The sequence below is a fragment of the Danio aesculapii genome, chromosome 6 (genome assembly GCF_903798145.1).
Source record: "Danio aesculapii chromosome 6, fDanAes4.1, whole genome shotgun sequence".
Lineage (NCBI taxonomy): Eukaryota > Metazoa > Chordata > Actinopteri > Cypriniformes > Danionidae > Danio > Danio aesculapii.
In genome coordinates this window covers 36,230,672-36,252,384 of record NC_079440.1, presented here as the reverse complement: position 1 = coordinate 36,252,384, position 21,713 = coordinate 36,230,672, and the positions used below count along the sequence as shown (strand labels likewise).

At 35.5% G+C, this 21,713-nt stretch overlaps 1 protein-coding gene across 4 annotated transcripts in view; it reads left to right on the top strand.

Moving 5' to 3' along the window:
* mast2 (microtubule associated serine/threonine kinase 2) overlaps positions 1 to 21,713 on the top strand; it is a 206,857-nt gene that overhangs the window by 112,779 nt on the left and 72,365 nt on the right. For all 4 annotated transcript variants that reach the window (XM_056460085.1, XM_056460090.1, XM_056460086.1 and 1 more), the window contains one exon: positions 19,802 to 19,833. In XM_056460085.1, the coding sequence (XP_056316060.1) occupies positions 19,802 to 19,833 (32 nt within the window). The remainder of the gene's footprint in view (positions 1 to 19,801; positions 19,834 to 21,713) is intronic.

The following is a 21,713-nucleotide window of genomic DNA, read 5'->3' as shown; positions in this document are numbered from 1 at the left end:
AACTCTTCAATGGCTGAACAAAATATACAACTTGCATGCATTTCAAATTGTGGTACCTGGCCACCAAAATCCCTACTTGACATTTTGTGATGTGCACATTGTTATGTTGATGCTGAAACATATTATGAAGCCCTAGTTGACACAGTGTTACACTATTACTCAGCATTAATGTTCTGCATCACCTACAACAAGAACCTCAAAATCTCTCTTTTTGATTATTGATGAATTATATTCTAGATATCTCTACTAGATAGCATCAACAGAAAATCCAATTCCTGTAAAGCTGGACTGAATCATTGCATTTATTGAAGGATTATGAATACAAACACGACATGCTCTGATGAATCATTTGCAAAAAGATCATAACATGAAATGGAAGCAATTTTGGTTCATTTTGACCTAAGAGTTATAAGAGAGGTATTAAATAAAGTGTGTCCATTATTCTTTCCCTCTTTCATCAAGGACCCAGTCAAGCAGCTCTCCTTTATTAAAAACCTGCCATAGACGTTTAGTTATAGCGAGACTAATTTAGTTCTATATAGTTCTAAACTTTCTAGTGCGGCAATAATATTTGCTCATTAAGAAGATTTTTTTTATATATATTTATAATTGGTTTGTGGGTGAAGGATTGACAGTGCCAGAATAGTGTCTAGACACCCCCCTCTGCCCACACTTGGCCATGCTGGGCTAAATACTGTTTCCAAACACAGTTTCACAAAAACAACACATTTGGAGAAATGATTACTCTGTAGTCCTTCCCTACACTACCAGCAATTCTCTCCCAATGGAAGCTATAATATCATGACTGTCACATTTCTCTCTGTTAATATATTTCTTTCTTCTTTTTCTTTTGTCTCTGGCACTTGAAGCCAGTGGTCTCTGCTGTAGCACCACTCTCCGAAGGCATTAATCAAATGCACAGCAAAATAGCAGTATGTTGGTAGCGTGTCTGTCTGTTCACACAGTTGGGGGTGGTTTTTGATCGTCTGCCTCTCGCGTAGTGTCCTCCCTGGGGAGCCAGAACTCCGTCTACCCTCACACAGCCGTTTTTCCTTCAGCTCCTCGTAATGAGCCCCATTGCTCCTTTTGTCTCTCTGTGTCTTTGGCATCTTTTCGTCCATCCATAGCACGTTCATGGGCTCCATGCCTTGATGGCTTTCTCTAAATGGGCTGTTTTATTCATCAGGGTGTGGTGTGTTGCCCTGTTTCAATGTTTTCCCTGCCTATTTTCTCATATCATTATATTTTCATTATCGTTACCTTCCCTGATTGCGTTTTCCGCTCTTGTGTTCATTTGCTTGTACATTGTTGCCTACCTGAGAGGCGCGTTTTAGTGGCTGTTTCATTATTCAGGATCATTCTCTAGCTTTTTTTATTCTTTGACTATGACAAATGAGGGTCCCTCTCAAGTGTGCAGACATTTTTTGCCGAGAGTGTGTGTGTGTCTGTGTGTGTGTGTGGCTTGTGAGGATTCAGGGTTTATGGGGGGTGGCGGATATGCCAGAAGTGTGAATTGAAGATGTTTGTGTGTCAGGGAGTTTGATAGCACCTGGGAGTCGACTACCGGTGAGCAGAGAAGCGTTTGTTCGCCTACTGGTAATGAACTCAGACTCACAGTCATGTGGGACAGGAGGAAGACTAGGAGAATGTCAGAGACAAAGATGGGACAAATATGACTTCATTACTCTCACAGAGAAGCGCAGGATCTATTTACGAGAAGCATACTATTGAAAATGCTCTTGGTATTCTCCCATTTATTTTGGGCAGTATTTAAGGATATGTTGTGGGTTGTTTTAAATCTTTTTGTAAGGAAAAGAAAACCTATTAGTCAGCCATTATTTATTTAAGGCCCCATGAAGTGCTTTGAAATATGCATTTTTATTCAATGTTTGACGTAATCTTAACTGAAACATGAAGAAAGGGTGAGACATAGTGTAGCTCCTCCCCTTTAAAAAAACAGCCAATAGTATTTTGTTTTATCACAGCTCTGCCAATGAGAGCCATTGAGCGCAAGCGCATCAAATGAAAAGGAAACGCAAAGCGTCTAGAAGGACAGGGCAAGGAAGATACTAGAGAGCATTTGATTGGTTATGATTTGATGAGAAACTGTAGTGTGAGGTGAATGAAATCGTTGATCCTTTTAGACAGAAGTGACAAACTGCAAGGTTTACATGTTTATATTAGTTTTTTATTTTCTCATTTTTTTCATTGTTTTGGAGCACACTTACTTATAGATATCTTAAAAACTAACAATACTGATACTTACATCGAAAGAACTTTATTTTACTTTCATGGGGCCTTTTAAATTATCAGTGTTGCTATAGCGGTATGTGTATAACTATATACATGTATGTATTTATATAAAGATCCCCAACTTCCCTTCGCCGGCAATGATTTAAAAAATCACTACTGTTAAAACATTTTGGGTTTGTAATATTTTTTTTGTTTTGAAAAAAAATATCTTAGTAATGTTAAAACCATTTGTTCTCGACATGCATGCCATTGGGGTATACACTCAATGTTTTTTTTGTTGCTCGTTCAAGCTGCTTATTTAACATGAGCTGAAACAACACCATTCTTGAGATTTTGTTGGGACAACTTAATTGTTTTATGTTTAATCCACTTAAATTTGTAAAAACCAAGTTAACTAATGTCCATGCACATTGTCTTTTATAGATTTTTTTCACTCATGAATGTGCGCGAGGTTACCTTAGAAACGTAAGTTGTTTGCCCTTTATTAGTGTTGCAATTCAAAATGTATCCATTGGTCGAAACATTTTTTTTATTGTACCGAGTTTTTATTAATTTTGCTCTAAAAAGAAAAAATACAATTAAGAAGGGGAATTGCAATTGTATTTTTAATAGTAAACTGATTTCTAGTGCCAGTTATAATGTTTTAAACTGTAAAATATTATTGAAGGGCCACAGTTGGAGAGCCACGTATTAAGAGCCACATGAGGCATAAGGTCTGTTTTCTTTAAAAATCAGTGCTCTTCACTGCCTGATTGATTTACAATATAAAGTGGGTCTCAGAATGTACAAGAAGCACTGCATTAAATGACATTTTCCCACGCCATGTCTTTAAAATTTTAACATGTATTTTACCTCATTATTTTCTATCGAGTTTCTGCACTAGCCTGCTGATCCTGACGGAGCGTGCGTGGCTTTTTATTTTATGCTTGAACAACAACATGAATGCTTTAGTCTATTTTCCTGCTTATTTTTTAATTACATTACAACAGCGATGCTGTAAAAGGAACCATATCAAATTTTTAAAAGTTACATTAACCGTTCAACAGAAGTTTGTCAATAGGGGAAGAAAAGTTGTGCACAAACCCTACTACATTGCTGTTAGGTTTTGCAGCTTGTCATTGCAGCATTGACTTTTTAAAAAGTGGGTCAGACTCTACAGTTTTTTCTCTTTATGATGCCTTCCTGCTACCTTATGGTTTGATTAATACATTCAAGTGCTTCCAACAATCCATTTTTAGACTACCATTCCTGCACCTGTCACTTAGAGCAAAACAGTACTGAATATCAGCATGATCAAACCAAGTGCAGCACTGTATTGTTCAAACCTCATTGTGGCGAGGCGCTGCAGAGTTGCGAGAAATTTTGCGACATTGTTTTGAATTCTCATTCTACGGTGAGGGGAATGACTACTGTCACCCTGCATGTACAAGACGGATGAGCTCCCTTTGAAAATCGCAGCTGGTGAGATACCAATAAGACAGCCTGCTGCTACACGTGAAGGGCTTTTCAGAGATCTGACAGAATGTAGCTCTGGAAACGTAGCATTAGCTCGACGCTAATGCAAAATGATCTGTAAAAAAAACAGTGCTGCTTATAGCTGAAAGCGCTTAAGTTCAAAAAAAGGTAAAGGCAACATAGCTGTCAAACATGAGCACCAAATACGCTTCACATGCCGGAACATCATTACTGCATTTTAATTCCTCAAAACCTGTCTGCCAATCTTCATTCCAGCATTGTGTTTTCTTCACTCTCCATTATCTCCACTTAGACGTTTCATCAAGGAATGTAGATTTAATTTGAATATGCAAATTCTAATTAGGATTAGTGAGTTTTTTTCGCGTTCTTTTTTTCATTTGAACAGTTTGATAGTCAGTATGAATAGCTAGACTGATCACTAGATTAGCATCTGAGCGAGGGAGTGCAGGAAAAGACAGAACGAGTGAATTAAGGGCTAGACGTCCTCTTCTGCCAAAAGCAAATCACAATAGTAGGGATAATTACTTGGCGCTTCTTTCCAACAACACGAGGAGATCCTCATATATCACCACTGCTAATTGTGCCGGTTTAGCCCTCACACAGTTTGACGGGCAGCAGCCAAGTTGTCTTTGTGTATGAAGATGATGGGGGCATCTCATCAAACCTGCAGCTGCATCTGTTTCACAGCATTTCTCTCTGCATCCTTCCGTTTGCCCTTCCTTCGTTCTGGTATTCACCCTTTCTCTCTCCTAAAGCTCAGCTGCTGTGCATCCTGTCTTCCCCTGAGCCCTGCCTCAGCCATCTTCCTGTCCTACATACTCCCCGCACCGGCTTCAATTAATATGAATGAGCTACAACCCTAATGAAACACTCAGTTCTCTTACACGCAACTGGGTTCTGTCTAATCCATGCATACTTTAGTAAGTGATGATTATGGGACATTTTAGCAACTCCATAGCGATGCCCTGGTTCAAGCATCACGAAAACACCTCTACTATTGAGATTAGACAGATTTCTATCTCTTTATTTATCCAAAGTGCACTTGAAGAATTTTAGCATTTAGACAACCCTTAAAATGGCTTCTTTATCAATGCCCTGACTACTGAACAACGTGACTGTTACGATTGAATAAGGTGTCTAGAGAGAGATAATATAACTTATATTATAAATTATATTATAACTGAAGAAAATAGATGGAAATGAACGAGGACAAACAATCTTACCATTCAATTTGTGCATTCCTCTATAAAGCCAACAAAAGAGCATGTATGAGCTTTGTACAGTGTATTTGAGAATAAATAGAAACAGTCACAGAAATATAACCAAACAAAAGTTACAGCGGGGAAAAAGAAACTAGAGTGGTGTCAAAGCGAAGATCTAAACAAAACCAACAGCCACATAAACTAGAATCCGCTCTAAACTTACTAAGGAAAAGATAAATGTGAAAAAGAAATCTGAAATCTTTAGCGTAGTCGAAGCCAACAAAGTACGCTGCCTAAAATAATGACCAAAAATACAAAAAACGGGGTTCACCCACTTACCTATGTTTATGACAGTGTTGGACAAGCTACATGAAAAATGTAGTGAGCTAAGCTATTAGCTACTCTAGTTAAAATGTAGCTTAACTAATAATAATAAAAAAAAATAATAATAATAATCTTAATCCAAGTCAATAACATCTTAGTAATCAATAAAACTGTCTATGAAACATATGAGGCATAATTGTTAAGTTCAATTATTTACTGCAAATAATATTCTGTACTAAACAGACACAAATTATAGTATATTACAGAAAAAACAAAAAATCCAATAAAACCAGTTGTTACACATTTAAAATACTATAGTATTTTATATTGAAGGAAAATATTTAGTAATAAGCATTATATTGTATATATATTTACAACTCTTCATTAATGAATTACACTTTATAATGTGGTATTATTAGTAACCATCACAAACTAATAGTAATTACCATAGTATACTTTAGCCTTTACTACAGTAAATTATATAATATACTGTGTGTATGTATATGAATATATACACACAGAAATTAATTTGAGTACTTCACTTTTATGTAGTTCAAAAACATTAGTAATTACTATAAATTACTAAAGTATTTTTTTCAGCACAGCATCAAAATTTTACGTTATTGCATCTTAACATGTACTTCTCAGAGTGTGGTCACAAGGAATCCTGCTTCAGAAATAACTCCTCTCCTCAGTCATCTTTCCATCAAAGCAAATTCCTAGTGTCAGCCTAATTGATTGGTGACGTCACCGCGCAGAGGTGGAAGTAACACGCAAAGTTTGTTATCGACCACAGTAAAACAGGAAGAAGTAGAAATCGTTATTCTCGCTATCAAATTGGATTTACTTTCATCGGCTAGACACCGGCCTGACAGTTCCGTGAATGTCGGTGCCGTCACTTATTGATCCGCGATTGGTAAATGTAGCTTGTGTGGACGCTAATGTGCTATTTGACTAAAAAATAGCTTCGCTACTGAGAAATTTAGTTAAGCTAGTTACTACTTGTAGCAACACTACTGTCTAACACTGGTTTTTGAACACTTCAAATAACTACGGTCAAAATGTATGTTGCGCAATCCCCCAAAAAAGGAATGACAAACTTTTAGACCATATTGGATTTACAGATTTTTGGATTAGTTCAGAGACACACACACACACACACACACACACACACACACACACACACACACACACACACACACACACACAGTGCTCGACAAGCTGTGCCGGTCAAATTTAAAATCTGCGGAACGAAGCCTGATTGGTCCACGAGGAAATGCCCTAATAAGGAGTAATAGGCTCGGGATCCAATCAGCAATACCTGAGAAGGAAAAAAATAGCGGAACAAAAGGTGATAGACTGAGAGCAAGAGCGAATGACGAGAGAGAGAAAACGACAAAATCCAACTCCCAAGGACCGTAACAGTGACACATCCTAAGTTAGTTTAGCAGTTTTTTATAATGCATACATGACATACATACACACACACACATACACAAAAACATATGCACACAGAGTGTTCACATATCTCCTACAGGTGGTTTGTCAATCCCACTAACCTGCTTGAAATAGTGCATAAGTATGTAATTTGGGGCGCTCAAATAAAGTGTCTCCTCAAATGCTCTTAAAGAGACATTTTAATCTGTATGAATTCCTTCTGCTGTGGTGACCCCTGAAAAAGAAGGGAAAAAGCAAAAGGAAAGTCAGAGTTTCTTTGTTGTTAGGCATGATTTCCAATACTCCGTCAGCCTCTGTTCCAGCCCAACAGTTTTCGATCACTCATTATAATGATGTGTGCTCTGCCACAGGCGTCACGTTCTCCTTCTTATGTATATTGTTCAATCTGTGTTACAATGACCCAGTTAATTAATATCCTCCTGATACATATAACTCTTTCATTTGCTGGTCCCTCTCTTTCTCATTCTCACCCACATCAGTTTCGTTTACGCGTTCATTGCAAGCAATTAGTCTCGACAGGCTTAGTGCTACGCCCCATTTGCTCCACCAAATGATTAAACAGCTTCAGACCTGCTTCATGCAATCACTAGACTCCACTTCTTGACCTTTTATTGTTTAAAATAGTGGCAGGAAGAAATATAGGACATGTTGGTGTCTAAGGGTTCACTGTGGGACACGTGTAGATTTAGTACTATTTATGCATACAGTATACTGATATTGTAATCTTTTTTTTTTTTATTCAAGGATGCATTCAGCTGTTTTAATGACAATTTTACTGTTAAGAAATTTTTACTGTTTTACTTTATCGTGTTAAGGAATTCAGGAAAAAAAAAATATGTATGTATATATATATATATATATATATATATATATATATATATATATATATATATATGTATATATGTATATATATATATATATATATATATATATATATATATATATATATATATATATATATATATATATATATATATATATATATATATATATATAATTAGTTTTTGCATTTGTTTCCTCAAGATGAATCAGTAGTAAAAAAAGAGAGAGTCAGCATAGTATAATGATTTGTAAGTGGTAAATAATCTTTGTGTTGTGTGATCAAATTTTATTTGAACAGTTGGAAGTAGTCTAGCATACGTTGTTATAGACAAGAATAGCAACCGACTGCATTTTCTGTTAAAACCGCACCCCACCCACCCCTGGCGAAAATGATAAATAAACAAAAAAGGAAACAAATCAGAGTCAAAAACAAGAAAAGAGAGAAAAAAATTAATTAAAATAAAATAAAAAAAGAGAAATGTTACAAAGTAAAGTAAAACTAAAGTAAATAAATAAATTTACCTCTGCATTTAACTTCTTACAAGAACACTTTTAACAAAGGTAGATACATTGGGCTTTTAAAAATACACTATAAAACCAGCTGGGGTGCCAGAAAAAAACGTTAAAAAAATGGCTGTTAAATAACCGAAAATCACTGTTAAATAAGGGACGTTAAATAACAGAAATTTACTGTAAAATAAGGGGCGTTTAATAACAGAAATTTACTGTAAAATAAGGGATGTTAAATAACAGAAATTTACTGTAAAATAAAGGATGTTAAATAACAGAAATTTACTGTAAAATAAGGATGTTAAATAACAGAAATTTACTGTAAAATAAGGATGTTAAATAACAGAAATTTACTGTAAAATAAGGGGCGTTAAATAACAGAAATTTACTGTAAAATAAGGGGCGTTAAATAACAGAAATTTACTGTAAAATAAGGGGCGTTAAATAAATTTACTGTAAAATAAGGGATGTAAAATAACAGAAAGTTACTGTAAAATAAGGGATGTTAAATAACAGAAATTTACTGTAAAATAAGGGATGTTAAATAACAGAAATTTACTGTAAAATAAGGGATGTTAAATAACAGAAATTTACTGTAAAATAAGGGATGTTAAATAACAGAAATTTACTGTAAAATAAGGGATGTTAAATAACAGAAATTTACTGCAAAATAAGGATGTTAAATAACAGAAATATACTGTAAAATAAGGTGCGTTAAATAACAGAAATTTACTGTATAATAAGGGGCGTTAAATAACAGAAATTTACTGTAAAATAAGGGATGTTAAATAACAGAAATTTACTGTAAAATAAGGGATGTTAAATAACAGAAATTTACCTCAAAAAAGGATGTTAAATAACAGAAATTTACTGTAAAATAAGGGGCGTTAAATAACAGAAATTTACTGTAAAATAAGGATGTTAAATAACAGAAATTTACTGTAAAATAAGGATGTTAAATAACAGAAATTAACTGTAAAATAAGGGATGTTAAATAACAGAAATTTACTGTAAAATAAGGGATGTTAAATAACAGAAATTTACTGTAAAATAAGGGATGTTAAATAACAGAAATTTACTGTAAAATAAGGGGCGTTAAATAACAGAAATTTACTGTAAAATAAGGATGTTAAATAACAGAAATTAACTGTAAAATAAGGGATGTTAAATAACAGAATTTTACTGTAAAATAAGGGGCGTTAAATAACAGAAATTTACTATAAAATAAGGGATGTTAAATAACAGAAATTTACTGTAAAATAAAGGACGTTAAATTACAGAAATTGCCGAATTGAATTACCGTACATTTCTGTAATTTAACGTCTTTTATTTTACAGTAAATTTCTGCAATTTAACAGCCATTTTTCCCCCAGCTGCCAAGAAAAAAACCAAACATAAAATAAAGTTTTTACAGTGTAGGTTAAATAAAACGAAGAGAAATATGATTTAATATTTGTTTTGTGTAATTCAGCTTTGAATAAGTTGGAATAAATTGCATTTTGATAAGTTAATAGAAAGCAAATATTTTAAAAAGTGATAGTTTTTCATGTTGTTAATCAAATAAATCAAGCGTTGGTAAGCATAAGAGCAAAAAACATTACAATTATGTGTTAAGTAGCTTATTTAAAGGACTGTTTTTACATAAGGATGGAATTCATGAAAATATCAGTGTCTATGAATAATTGTGCTATTATTGATGTCTTCAAGTACCACAGCTGCTGTCATGCTACAGAACTAGTTCCTAGAGTTGTGTTATTGAAATATCAACATATGAAATGTAAATGGCATGCAGCTGTTAAGTGTTTTGAAATTAAGTAAATAATGCATCAATAATGCATTTGTATGTATATTATATCAATAACAGATTAGGAGTGCTGGTTAAAGTTGCTGAGCTTTTAGGAGCATCTCTCCTTCTGTAGTTCCATAACACTGTCCTTTCCCCAGAAACACAGATGGGGAGGAGGGAGGCCTCCCCTGAGTCCACTGTAATTAGTTCATTAGTCCTGTGTAATGAAATCGGCCAAGACCGCGTCAACATGTCCAGGGGTGGCAGTGTTCTACTGTCTTTTCCTCTTAACACTGTGTCCTAACCAGGTGTCAGTCGATAAAAGCTACAAGCGATTAAAGCTATCTCTTCCTTGCTAATTTGAGCAATTTAAAAAGCAAATAGGACCCGGTGTTTTGTTAATTGTGTACTTTCTATTTTTGCTTCAGGCTCGTCCCACCCACAGTGAGATTTCATTGGTCTGCTCCATTTTACAGTGTATAAATGGCAAGGTTGACACTGAAGAAGTATCATGTGCAGTACAGATTCCAAATTTCTGAACAAGCTATTAACAATCATTGAAGCCCACATTTTTAATGTGTACTAAGCATCATTGGCACCCTTTGGTTTATCCGTCTGCATCTGTGATCATCTTTTGAGGAAGTGTGCCAGCCATGCAGTGCTTTTTCGCAGAATTGATTGAACCGCTCTGTGTCTGTCTTGGCAGTCTTTCTGTCCTGCAAGCCGCATGTCACTGTCAGCCTCTGTCCATGTCCCTGGTGAGATCTCAAGGGAATCGGTGAGCTTTGACTTTTTGGCTGGAGCTTTCTATTGTGGATGTCTTTGGACACTACTGGGCTTGCGAAAAAAAGCACTTTTGACAGCTGTCGTCAGCTCTTCAAGTGTCAGTGTGAACTTTATTTTAGGACTGCTCGCCAAAACAAATGTTGCTTTTACTAGTCTAACTTTCTGCCAACTTATGGTTATTTCAGGTGCAGTATTTACAGTAGGTTTGACACCCAGTGGTTGAAGTAGGTATTACATTCGTGGATCAAAACAAATGCAAGTGCAGGTTGCCAGATTGAGGAGCGAATCTGACGATCGAGCCTGAAGGCCGATTTAAATCGTGTTCTAAATAAAAGCAACAGCATGCGATAGAAGGAATATTTTCCATAATTAAATGGAGTTTTTGTTCTAAACACCTCGAATTGATATTTTAGAAACGGCTTCTATTTCTTGCAGCAACAGGATGAACTGTGATCACCTCAGGTACACCTCATGTGCTTTTATTCAGTGTTAAATGCTGACAATGTGAGTTTGAATGCCATCTTGCAGGACATTTATTGCCACACTACTGAAAGCAGCAGCAGATAGTTCACCTCAGATCTTGAAAGTAAAATAAACAATTTGAAATTGAACTTAATAGTAGATGTACTAAATAGAACTGATTTAAAACCAACACATAGGGATTCAGCATGTACATGTAATAATTTTAAAGAGGTTTAATATGTGTTAATTAGATTAAAAACCATACTATTTTGTGAGTGAGTGCATATTCTATGTTTCTGAATGGTTGTATTTAAATTTCTGACATCGTTTATCACTGCAAATCTCGTCAAGTAGGGTGTTGTTAGGACACGTGGTTACCATGTAACCTGCTCGCTAATGTTTACACTCATAATATTTACATTATTTGCTAATTGATAACCTCATGTAGATCTCTGAATCTGCATCTCATTTCTGAGTTTGCTAAAGCTTTTCTGAATGAATAAATGAATGAAAAATGCAGTTTTTCGACAGGGCAAACCCAGGGTGCTGAAATATAATTGGCTAAACTGGCACTGGACGGGTTAAAGAGATCAAAACTAAGACAGCCTTCCAACACGGAAAACACATTTTCAAAGCAGAATATCTGACTTCAGCTTTGTGTTTCAGATAAACAAGAATGTTCACTTGGCGTATTTCTTAAATATCTGCAAACATATTATGGTATTTTTGCTTTAGAAGAGTCAAAAACTCACATACAGCACCTTTAAAGCCATCATCTAACAGGGCAGTACATTTCAGCACATGATGCTAATGATTTTGGGGATTTGAGGTAGGCTGTTGCAAATTTTCATTAAAAAGGGAACCCATTTAGCAACCTTGTTTGATCATCATGAATTAATACTTTTCGATCAGCAAGGGCACATTAAATTGTTTAGAACTTTGCAAAAAATATATTATTGTTTAGATTTTCTAGCTGCATCTAAAATTGTTAGGATTGTCCCTAAAATATTAAGCAAGCAAATAGCAAACAGAAATTCAAACTAGATTAATATTTGAGTGAAACTACTTTTTACCACATTAAAACTCTGTTTGCAATTCCTTACAGTCCTGGCAAAGTTAAGAAAATAGCAATATTTGAATACTTTTCTGAATATTCAACAATAACAGAGATTCAGCAATTTAACACTTGAAATAAAAATGCATTAGACCACAAGTGTTAAATTCATTAGCGAATGTATTCCTCTTCGATATAGTAAAACCTCTACTTGGCACAAAAGCTGTATTTATTAGTAGTATTATTTGTTTATTACAGTAATAATGCCACTTTGTTCTCTTAACTAGCTATTTGAAATGAGTCACGTTTTTACAATTCTTTCAGAAATTATACCAAAACTCTGTCCTACTCCAAATTTGTGAAAGTCCTAACATTTTTTGTTGTTTTGTTTTGTTTTTATTAGACCAAAGGCATGTGCTGCTGCCTTGTGCTATTCTGTAATTAACCAAAAAATTGGTTTACATTTCGGAGTTTCTGCTCTTTTGGATCTTTTAAAAACATTTGTATCTTCATATATGTATCCACAGACAAGTAAAGGCAGTCTGTTGTTGTTCCTTACTGGTCTTTGGAGACAAAAGGACCAATTTCCATCTGACCGGCAGTCGCTGCAGCTCTGGTTTATGTCAGTGTTCCAGCATTGCTGTAGCATTATTATTGAGTACTGTGCTGCTCTTGGATTGAGTGGAGCCTGACTCTCCTGTAATGAATCATAATGATACTAAACGAATGTCCAGCATGTGTTTTGTCTTAATGTATGGCTGCTTAGCCTCAAGAGCTCAGAGGCATTTGTAATTAGCTCAGCTAGCTTGAAATCTATGCTGGAGGGCACAGCGCTGCAACTTGGCACTAATCGCAGAGAGATTTAGAGCTGTCAGTCAAACCTAAAACTGTTGCTCATGATAACTGGATCCAGTCGGGTTCCACTTCACCCAAGGTCACAATGAAACTGCACAGCATCCTGATGCGAAGCACTGTTTAACTCTTGAAACTTGAAATCTGCCACCTCTGGTAAGCTCTTATGACAGTGTAAACAAAGGGTTTTTTATCTAGATGCTGTTTCTGATGTCTCAAACTGTCTCCAGGAGTCCATTTGAGCACCAGGTTGCTGCTTTCGGCCAATCTCCCTGATTACATTTCCCTGCACTATGGCTTCCTGTCACGCTGGACGGACTTAAGAAATATTAATGGGCTCCATTGGGGAGATTGCTTTTGTGGGAGAGCAGGGGTCTGCTCCAAACTGTCACTCTGGCTAATTTCATTGCCCAGCATTTTAGCCTATGGCAATAACCGAGCCTTGGTCAGGATGTGGTAGTCTGTCTATGTGGCTTTGTGCAACTGCTCCCCGGTCTCCTTCAGACATTACCTCCATTTAATGTAATCAGTCTGCCAGAACACAGTTGATTAGCTTCAGATTGTGTTTTTTTAGCACATTGGAATACTTTTATAAGACTAAAAACATTATTTAATTTTCTCTCTAATGTAGATGGAAAAGAGAAAATACTGAGTGTAAAAGTCATTGTTTGAGGGATCAAACATGAATATGGTTTTACATAATTATTAACAATTAACAGTTATGCCAGCAAGATTCTAATTATTCTGAGACTATTAATACCAAAGTCTGATTTCATTTTTAAAAATAATCAAATTATACAAAGACACAAGATGGCGGTATCTACAGCAGTAGTTTTGTATAAAAAATAGATATAAATATACCAATCAGTGGCATTACATGTGAATGTACATTCAGTACTAAAACAAACACTCACCGGCCACTTTATTAGGTACACCTGTCCAACTGCTCGCTAATGCAAATTTCTAATCAGCCATTAACATGGCAGCAACTCAATGCATTTAGTCATGTAGACATGGTCAAGACGATCTGCTGCAGTTCAAACTGAGCATCAGAATGGGGAAGAAAGATGATTTAAGTAACTTTGAATGTAGCATGGCTGTTGGTGCCAGACAGTCTGGTCTAAGTATTTCATAAACTGCTGAACTACTGGGATTTTCATGCACAAGGTTTACAGGGTAAATCTCTAGGGTTTACAGAGAATGATTTGAAAAAGAGAAAATATCCAGTGAGTGGCAGTTCTGTGGGTGCACATGCCTTGTTGATGGCAGAGGTCAGAGGAGAATGGCCAGACTGGTTCCAGCTGATAGAAAGGCAACAGTAACTCATATAACCTCTCATTACAAGCGAGGTATGCACCTTGATGCGGATGGGCGACAGCAACAGAAGACCACACCAGGTGCCACTCCTGTCAGCTAAGAACAGGAAACTGGGATGGTAGGGTCAGAATTTGCCATCAACAGCATGAAAGCATGAATCCATCCTGCCTTGTATAAACGATTCAGGCTGCTGGTGGTGGTGTAATGGTGTAGGAGATATATTTGTAGCACACTTTGGGCCCATTAGTACCAATTGAACATTGTGCCTACGACACAGCCTACCTGAGTATTGTTGCTGACTATGTCCATCCCTTTATGACCACAGTGTACCCATCTTCTGATGGCTACTTCCAGCAGGATAATTCACCATGTCATAAAGCACGAATCATCTCAGACTAGTCTCTTGAACATGACAATTAGTTCACTGTACTCAAATGGCCTCCACAGTCACCAGGTCTCAATCCAACAGAGCACCTTTGGCATGTAGTGGAACAAGAGATTCGCATCATGGATGTGCAGCCGACAAATCTGCAGCAACTGCGTGTTGCTATGTCAATTTGGACCCAAATCTCTGAAGAATATTTACAGTACCTTGTTGAATCTATGCCTCTAAGGATTAAGACAAAATATCTAAGTCTGAAGGCAAAATGGAGTCCAACCCGGTACTAGTAAGCTATACCTAATAAAGTGCCCGGTGAGTGTATATTTCATTTCAATGGATATTACACCTATTATTATTCTTCTCTTAGCTCTTTATTATAGCTTTTTAATGTTACTACAATACCATATTATTCAAAAAGTAAATCTCATTTGACTTTAGTCACAATGGGTAAAAATTGCTTTTGAAATGAACATTTAATATGAATATTAAACTCAAACAAATGCATTTAAAGCAAAACTGAAACTATTTTCTTGTTGTACTGTAGATTGTGCTTCTATAAGTCTTCAAATTCCTTTCTTTTTTCGATGCCAATCCAAATGTGTGCACTCAGCAAATGTTTTGAGTCTTTAAGTTAATACATTGGATCAAGTCACAGCACATTTCAGATGATGAAGTAAATTATGTTTTTGGGAAAAAGAAAAACAAATATCATAGTTATCAAGCAATGTGAGTTTGTAGAATATTATAAAACAAAATTGATTTATTAAAGATGGGTGGAGGAAAGTAGAGATACAGAAATGGAAACAGGCATTTAAGGACAGTGAGTGCTATCTGTGATTTAGTTTTTTCCACCTTCATTTAATGTATACAGTTTTGTTTCTAGTGTTGAACAAAACTTAGACTGCTCTGATGCCCCAAAAAGTACTGCCAAAGGTGGATAAGCTGCTTACAAACAGCCTTAGTCTGGTTTTGCCTTATTTTAATCTGTGCAAAATGCTGAGCTGTAAATAACAGGCATGAACATTTCAATGGCACACTCTCCCTCTTGTCACCCCGAGCACAGCTGGGCTCCGTTCTCCAGAACACTATCGCACATACACAACATCCAGATATCAGCCAGCACTGCTATGCTGCACATCTAATCAGATTTGGCAACGAGTAAAGATACTCACTTCATCTTACACACACAAGCTAACAAGGTTTAGTCCATCCCGAGCTCTCCAAGGCTGATGCATCCATACCTGAGTCAGGTCAGAGCAGTGGGAATGCACTGATGAGCACTTCAGATTTGTTATGGAAAGACAGAGAAGAGGATACAGAGGTCAAGAGAGCACTTTTTCTGACAGCGCAGTGGAAAAGTGATCTCAAGTTGACATGAAAATCAGGAAAAGCTGCTGTATATGAAGCCTCCAGGCATATCTGGCTGCTATCGGTGGAGTTGCTAATTAAAAAGTAGGCTGGTGTTTTGCTAAGGCTGCACTTTGGGAAGTTGGTGTGTTAATATTCTGCAGACGGGTCAGGAGGATGTGAAGGTTCCCTGGCACAGTCTCTCTATCGATGTGAGGAGACAGATGTCTTCTAGACACGCTCTGAATACAGTCTTTTTATCATTATACCTAGTGTTTCGCTACTGGTCAGTTTGCTATTGGATTTGTTCTGTTGTCTAATATGCTCTTTTTCCACTCCTGTCAAATAAGCCTGCAGCAATAAGAGCAGATTTCAGTGGGAGGCTGAAGTTTTTAATGCACTTGAAATGAATTTTGCTCTCAGCCAGATATTGGACTGAAACAAGAATCATTCTCAGGTCTTTAGCAGGCTATTGACAGCCACAATTGAATGCATAGAGCATTTGAGATATATTTGAGTATATACACTTTACAAAAATGCAATTTATTAAATTAAATAATTAACATTTTCATAAGATTATACATTTTTGGAAAAATTTGCATTGAGATTTTATATTCAGTTGTAGTCAGAATTATTAGCCCCCCTTTGAATTTCTTTTTTAAATATACAAGGACATTTTCACAGTATCTCTGATGATATTTTTTCTGCTGGAGAATGTCTTATTTGTTTTATTTTGGCTAGAATAAAAGCAGTTTTTTATTTTTTAAACGCCATTTTAAGGACAAAATTATTAGCCCCTTTAAGCTATATTTTTTCCGATAGTATACAGAACAACCATCGTTATACAATAACTTGCCTAATTACTCTAACCTGCCTATTTAACCTAATTAACCTAGTTAAGCCTTTAAATGTCACGTTTAAGCTGTATAGAAGTGTCTTGAAAAACATCTAGTAAAATATTATTTACTGTCATCATGGCAAAGATAAATTAAATCAGTTATTAGAAATGAGTTACTAAAACTATTATATATATATATATATATATATATATATATATATATATATATATATATATATATATATATATATATATATATATATATATTATAATTTTTTTTTTATCTTGTGAATTACACAATTCAATAAGAATTTCACTCAAAAAATTGCCATGTTTCTTTTTCTCAGGATAATTTAGGATTAAAAAAAGTAAATAATTTTTTTATGTTCTTTTTTTTCAGATACTATTTATTGCAGCTCCAAAACAGTTTGGTTACCAACATCTGTAAAAAAAAAAAAAAAAACTAAATAAAAGTTTTAAACAACTTGTATTATAGGGATTAATTGACTAAAATGTTTAATCTAGTTTATTACATGATGTAGCAATTAATACATTTAAATCTAATCTTAAATTAATCAAAGGTGCAGTAGGTGATCTGCCAAAATGCTATCCGTTAGCATAATATCTTTTAAACACAGCCCCTTCCCTGCCGTCCAAAGCCACTCCCCCTGAAATCAAGTCAACTCACTAGACAACCCACTAGATCAAGTCATTCGTCAGTTAGAAATTTTTATAGTACTTTATATTATTCTGAACAAAAACAGTATTATATCTAGCACATTTTCAGTTATGTAGCAAGCAAAACTTGTTATAATGTGCAATATTTCATGCATGCAAAAATCGCTGGTCTCACTCTCTCACATGCTTTGTCCTAAAGCCACTGCAGTGGGGTGCAGATATTACACTTATTACTAAGCCATACTTACATGCTATTTCTGACAGAATATTCAAAGTAGTATAGTAAGTAATATAGAGAGCGTTTCACAGGTTGTCATTGTTCAAAAATGAACCAATGTGAATATAAAACCAACTCCACCTCAGTAAAGCAGGCTAGGCAGAATAGCACTATTTTCTTATGTTTTCTTTTGAAACTAAATAAAAATCTACGTTATCGATGCTGAAAAAGGTCCCTTATGAAATTGAAAATGGTCATATCAAACATTTCGCTGGAAGATTTCAGTGGCTGAACAACACTTTCGTGCATATAGCCCATTCGTAACACAACACAATCTACATAAGCTTTGCGTAAAACAGTTTTAAAACAGAACATACCTGTCTAAAAGAAATACTTCAGCCATGGTGTCGTCCTTCCTCCAGCATGCAAAAGTAATTCCAATATTGATTCAGGATTTTTCAAAGTTTTGATTCAGCATTTGTTTTTATCACTGTCACTCTCTCATGTCCATGTGAATGCGATGCGCGTGCACGCACAAACAGCGGATCTGCATTAACGGTGAGCAGATGTACAAATCTACATTTGTTAACAGACAGTTTGGGCTACTTATCAGAATTACGGGAATTGCCAGCCTGACAAATTTTAATTGGACTAACATTTTCTAGTCTTATGCCTTACTCAGAATATAAAAATACATATTAATACATTTAGATCATTTACTTTAATCATTACTTGTGAAATGTGAAGAGACTTTCAACCAGCACAACAAAAGATGTTTCTGAAGACAATCATCTACTGCACCCTTAATATTAAAAGTAAAATGAAATGATGTTAAATGCAAAAGGCATAGACATGTTTGGGGATATGACTAGTGAGTTAACTGCATTAAAAAAACACATTTTCTTCAAGAACTTATTTAATGAATGTGTTAAGAACCCTAATAAATAAATTCTTATTTAAAGACTGCTATGTGCTTGAAAGTGACAGCTAAGCCAGATGAAAGGAAACATGGTGTCAACAGAATGTGCTCATTACCAAATGCTGGCTTTGTGTTTGGATGAGTTGAATCAGTAAGGATCAGTAATGCGTGGCCCCTGCTTATACACCCACAATGCTAATGGATGATGGGCTCTGTAAACACATCCCATAATTGAATGTAATGACTTATCTAAAAGCCATTGTTTGTGTTGCCTATTTATCTGTCAAGAGTGCTAATACAGATTTTTATTTGATAGAAAAAATGAACTCTTCAGTGAGATCTGAAAAGGGGGTCCGTAGACCACAATAGGAATCTTGTAGATCCATATAAAATTTTCTGGAGCAATACATATTGTGAAAAGTGACACAAATATTTAATATCACTGTCATAATAGAGAGGAAAAATATCAATATGTAAATAATATTTTATTTGTTTACATACAAATATACGAGCTCTTTAATTATTTAAACAGCTTGATTTCATAGATAACATTTTCCTTTTACAATATCTGTGCATTTCACTGGATTTTTACACTCGAGAGCAGATTCGCTGCGGTTGAGGACAGATGGAATCGCCTTATTCTGTCTCTGTCTTCTGTCCCATGGGTCCTCTGGACCTGATATCAGTTGTCTTTTCTCTGTCCAGCTAACAGTATGCATTCACTGATCTGAGGTAGATCTGGCTGAGCATAATAATGGTTCACTTTTGCCATCTAGTGGTGTTTTTCTTTCTTTCACCACTGTTAAAAGACTCATTATGCTGGATACTGGCCATTATTCCACTTAATCATTATTTAAATCATGTATTGAATCTACCACTGCATAATAATTAGCTAAAAGCCTGTTGTTTATAATTCAAGTTAAATTGTGAATATTTGTAATGCAACGTTAGATGAGATTGAGGTTGTTGTATTATGCCACCTGGTGGACTGTTCATTGTCTGCAGCATTGTGTTCCTGAATGCTACATTCAAGTTCAAAAGTGCTGGTTTTCACATAATTATTGTGACACACATTCGATTTATAGCTAATCTCGTATTCTTCTCTTTCTTTATTTCAGAAGGAGCTGAGTCTTCCTAGAAGAGGCAGTTTGTAAGTACTCAATTTTTTTCTGAGCAAGGACAAAGAAATCTGTGGTAGTTTGTGAATAATCAGACCTTGGGAAATACATTTTTATTTATTGCATTTTATTTCAAGCAAAGAAGATGCTATACCCATTCAGCAAAATGTTTTTTTTTCTCTGTGGTTTTTGTGTTACACTGGAAAAAATAAAGCAAATACTCAAAGTTCTTTGCTTTACAAAGTGCACTGCAAGGCTAATCAATTCACTTCAGTTGCAGATCTGTATCTGACTATTATATATGAATTGTGTTCAGTTCATTACAATGCTTCAGTCGTGAGATCAGCATTTGGTATTAGCATGCTTAGCTAATTAACATGCTTGATTGATTGACGATTAAATGCAAACTTAAGAGGCTTAAAAATATAAAAAACAATAGACCTGTTTATTAGTAACAACAACATATTTTGAGTGTATCAATAACAATATATAGTTATGAGCCGTTTGACAGTCATGCAGCATTAGTCATAAGGATTAGTTCACCAAAATATGACAATTTATTTATTATTTACTCACTATTAAGTCTTTGCAAATCTTTGAGTTTCTTTATTTTTTGTTGAACACAAAAGAAGATATTTTGAAGAAGGCTAGGGACTTGTAGACATTGACATCCATAGTATTCATGACATCCATAGATATACAGTAATAGTATGCACTTTTTTTGTGTTCAACAGAAGACTTTGGAGCTTTAGAAGTGGATAATTTCCATTTTTGGAGTGAATTACCACTTTAACAATCACCAATTTATTCTTTAAATGAGCTTTTTCTAGATTTTTGTCAACTGCAGAGTGATTTGTCCATAGTGCTTTCAAAATCAACCAGATTAATCCAGGCTGTGTTTACACTCGTATGTTTTTTTGTATTTATGTTGAAAACGCTGCTTGTCCATTATGCCGTTTTTACTGCATGTCAGAAAAATGTGTTCTGTCCACAGTATGCAGCATATAAATCATTATATGTGACCATTCACGCTCAATGACCATGTGCATATTTTGCTTGTATCCCCACTTGCTGTTTACCAGTTGTGTAATGGTCATATGAGAGGGGCTTGAAGAATCAGCGAGTGATGCGCGTAAGTCCAAAAGAGCAGTCAGTGAGCGATTGTGTATACCTACGCCTCCATTTTCAATAGTCTGTGTTTGAATCCATCTATACTGAAATGGAGCTTCAGCATCTAACAAATAAAACTGGATCAAAGGTGCCAGAATAGTGTGAACCAGGCAAAGCCTTAACAGGACTTATACATTTTAACATAAAAAGTCTAGACAAGACATCACACAGCCACAGTCATCTATTTTAGACTTGTGTTATTGCCTTCCTACATTAGGATATTGCTTGATAGGTCAGCATGTTTAATGTTTCAGACACTGCTGTATCAGTTCAGTTAGCATTCCTACTAGATCACAGTGTCAACGCTGTTTACTGCACATGGACAGGGTCACGGGGGGTCGTAGGTGACCGGTAGGGCAGTGACTGGCAGATTACTCCAAGCCTTTTCCGACAGCTGAGCATTTCTGTTCCTGTTCTGACACACCTATGTATATCTTCCTTTCTGTTTATTTTTAACTCACTGCTAGCAAAATAAGTGCCATCATAAAATCACGCAATATCAAAATCATGAGATTGGGGTAGCTCAAATCTTTGGGTCTCAGAGTTTTGAAAATCTTGTGAGCAAGCATACCGTCGCTGCTCTTTTGGTTAGGGTTTTCTTTTTGTTTTCTTTGTGTAGCTTACAGTGACTGGCAGGGGTGGACATAATGTCGGCTATTGTGAGGGTTCACTGAGTTTATTCCACCCGCTGCAGGATTACAGGGCTTAATCAAATCAAGCCTTCAATTCCACAATGCTGTCA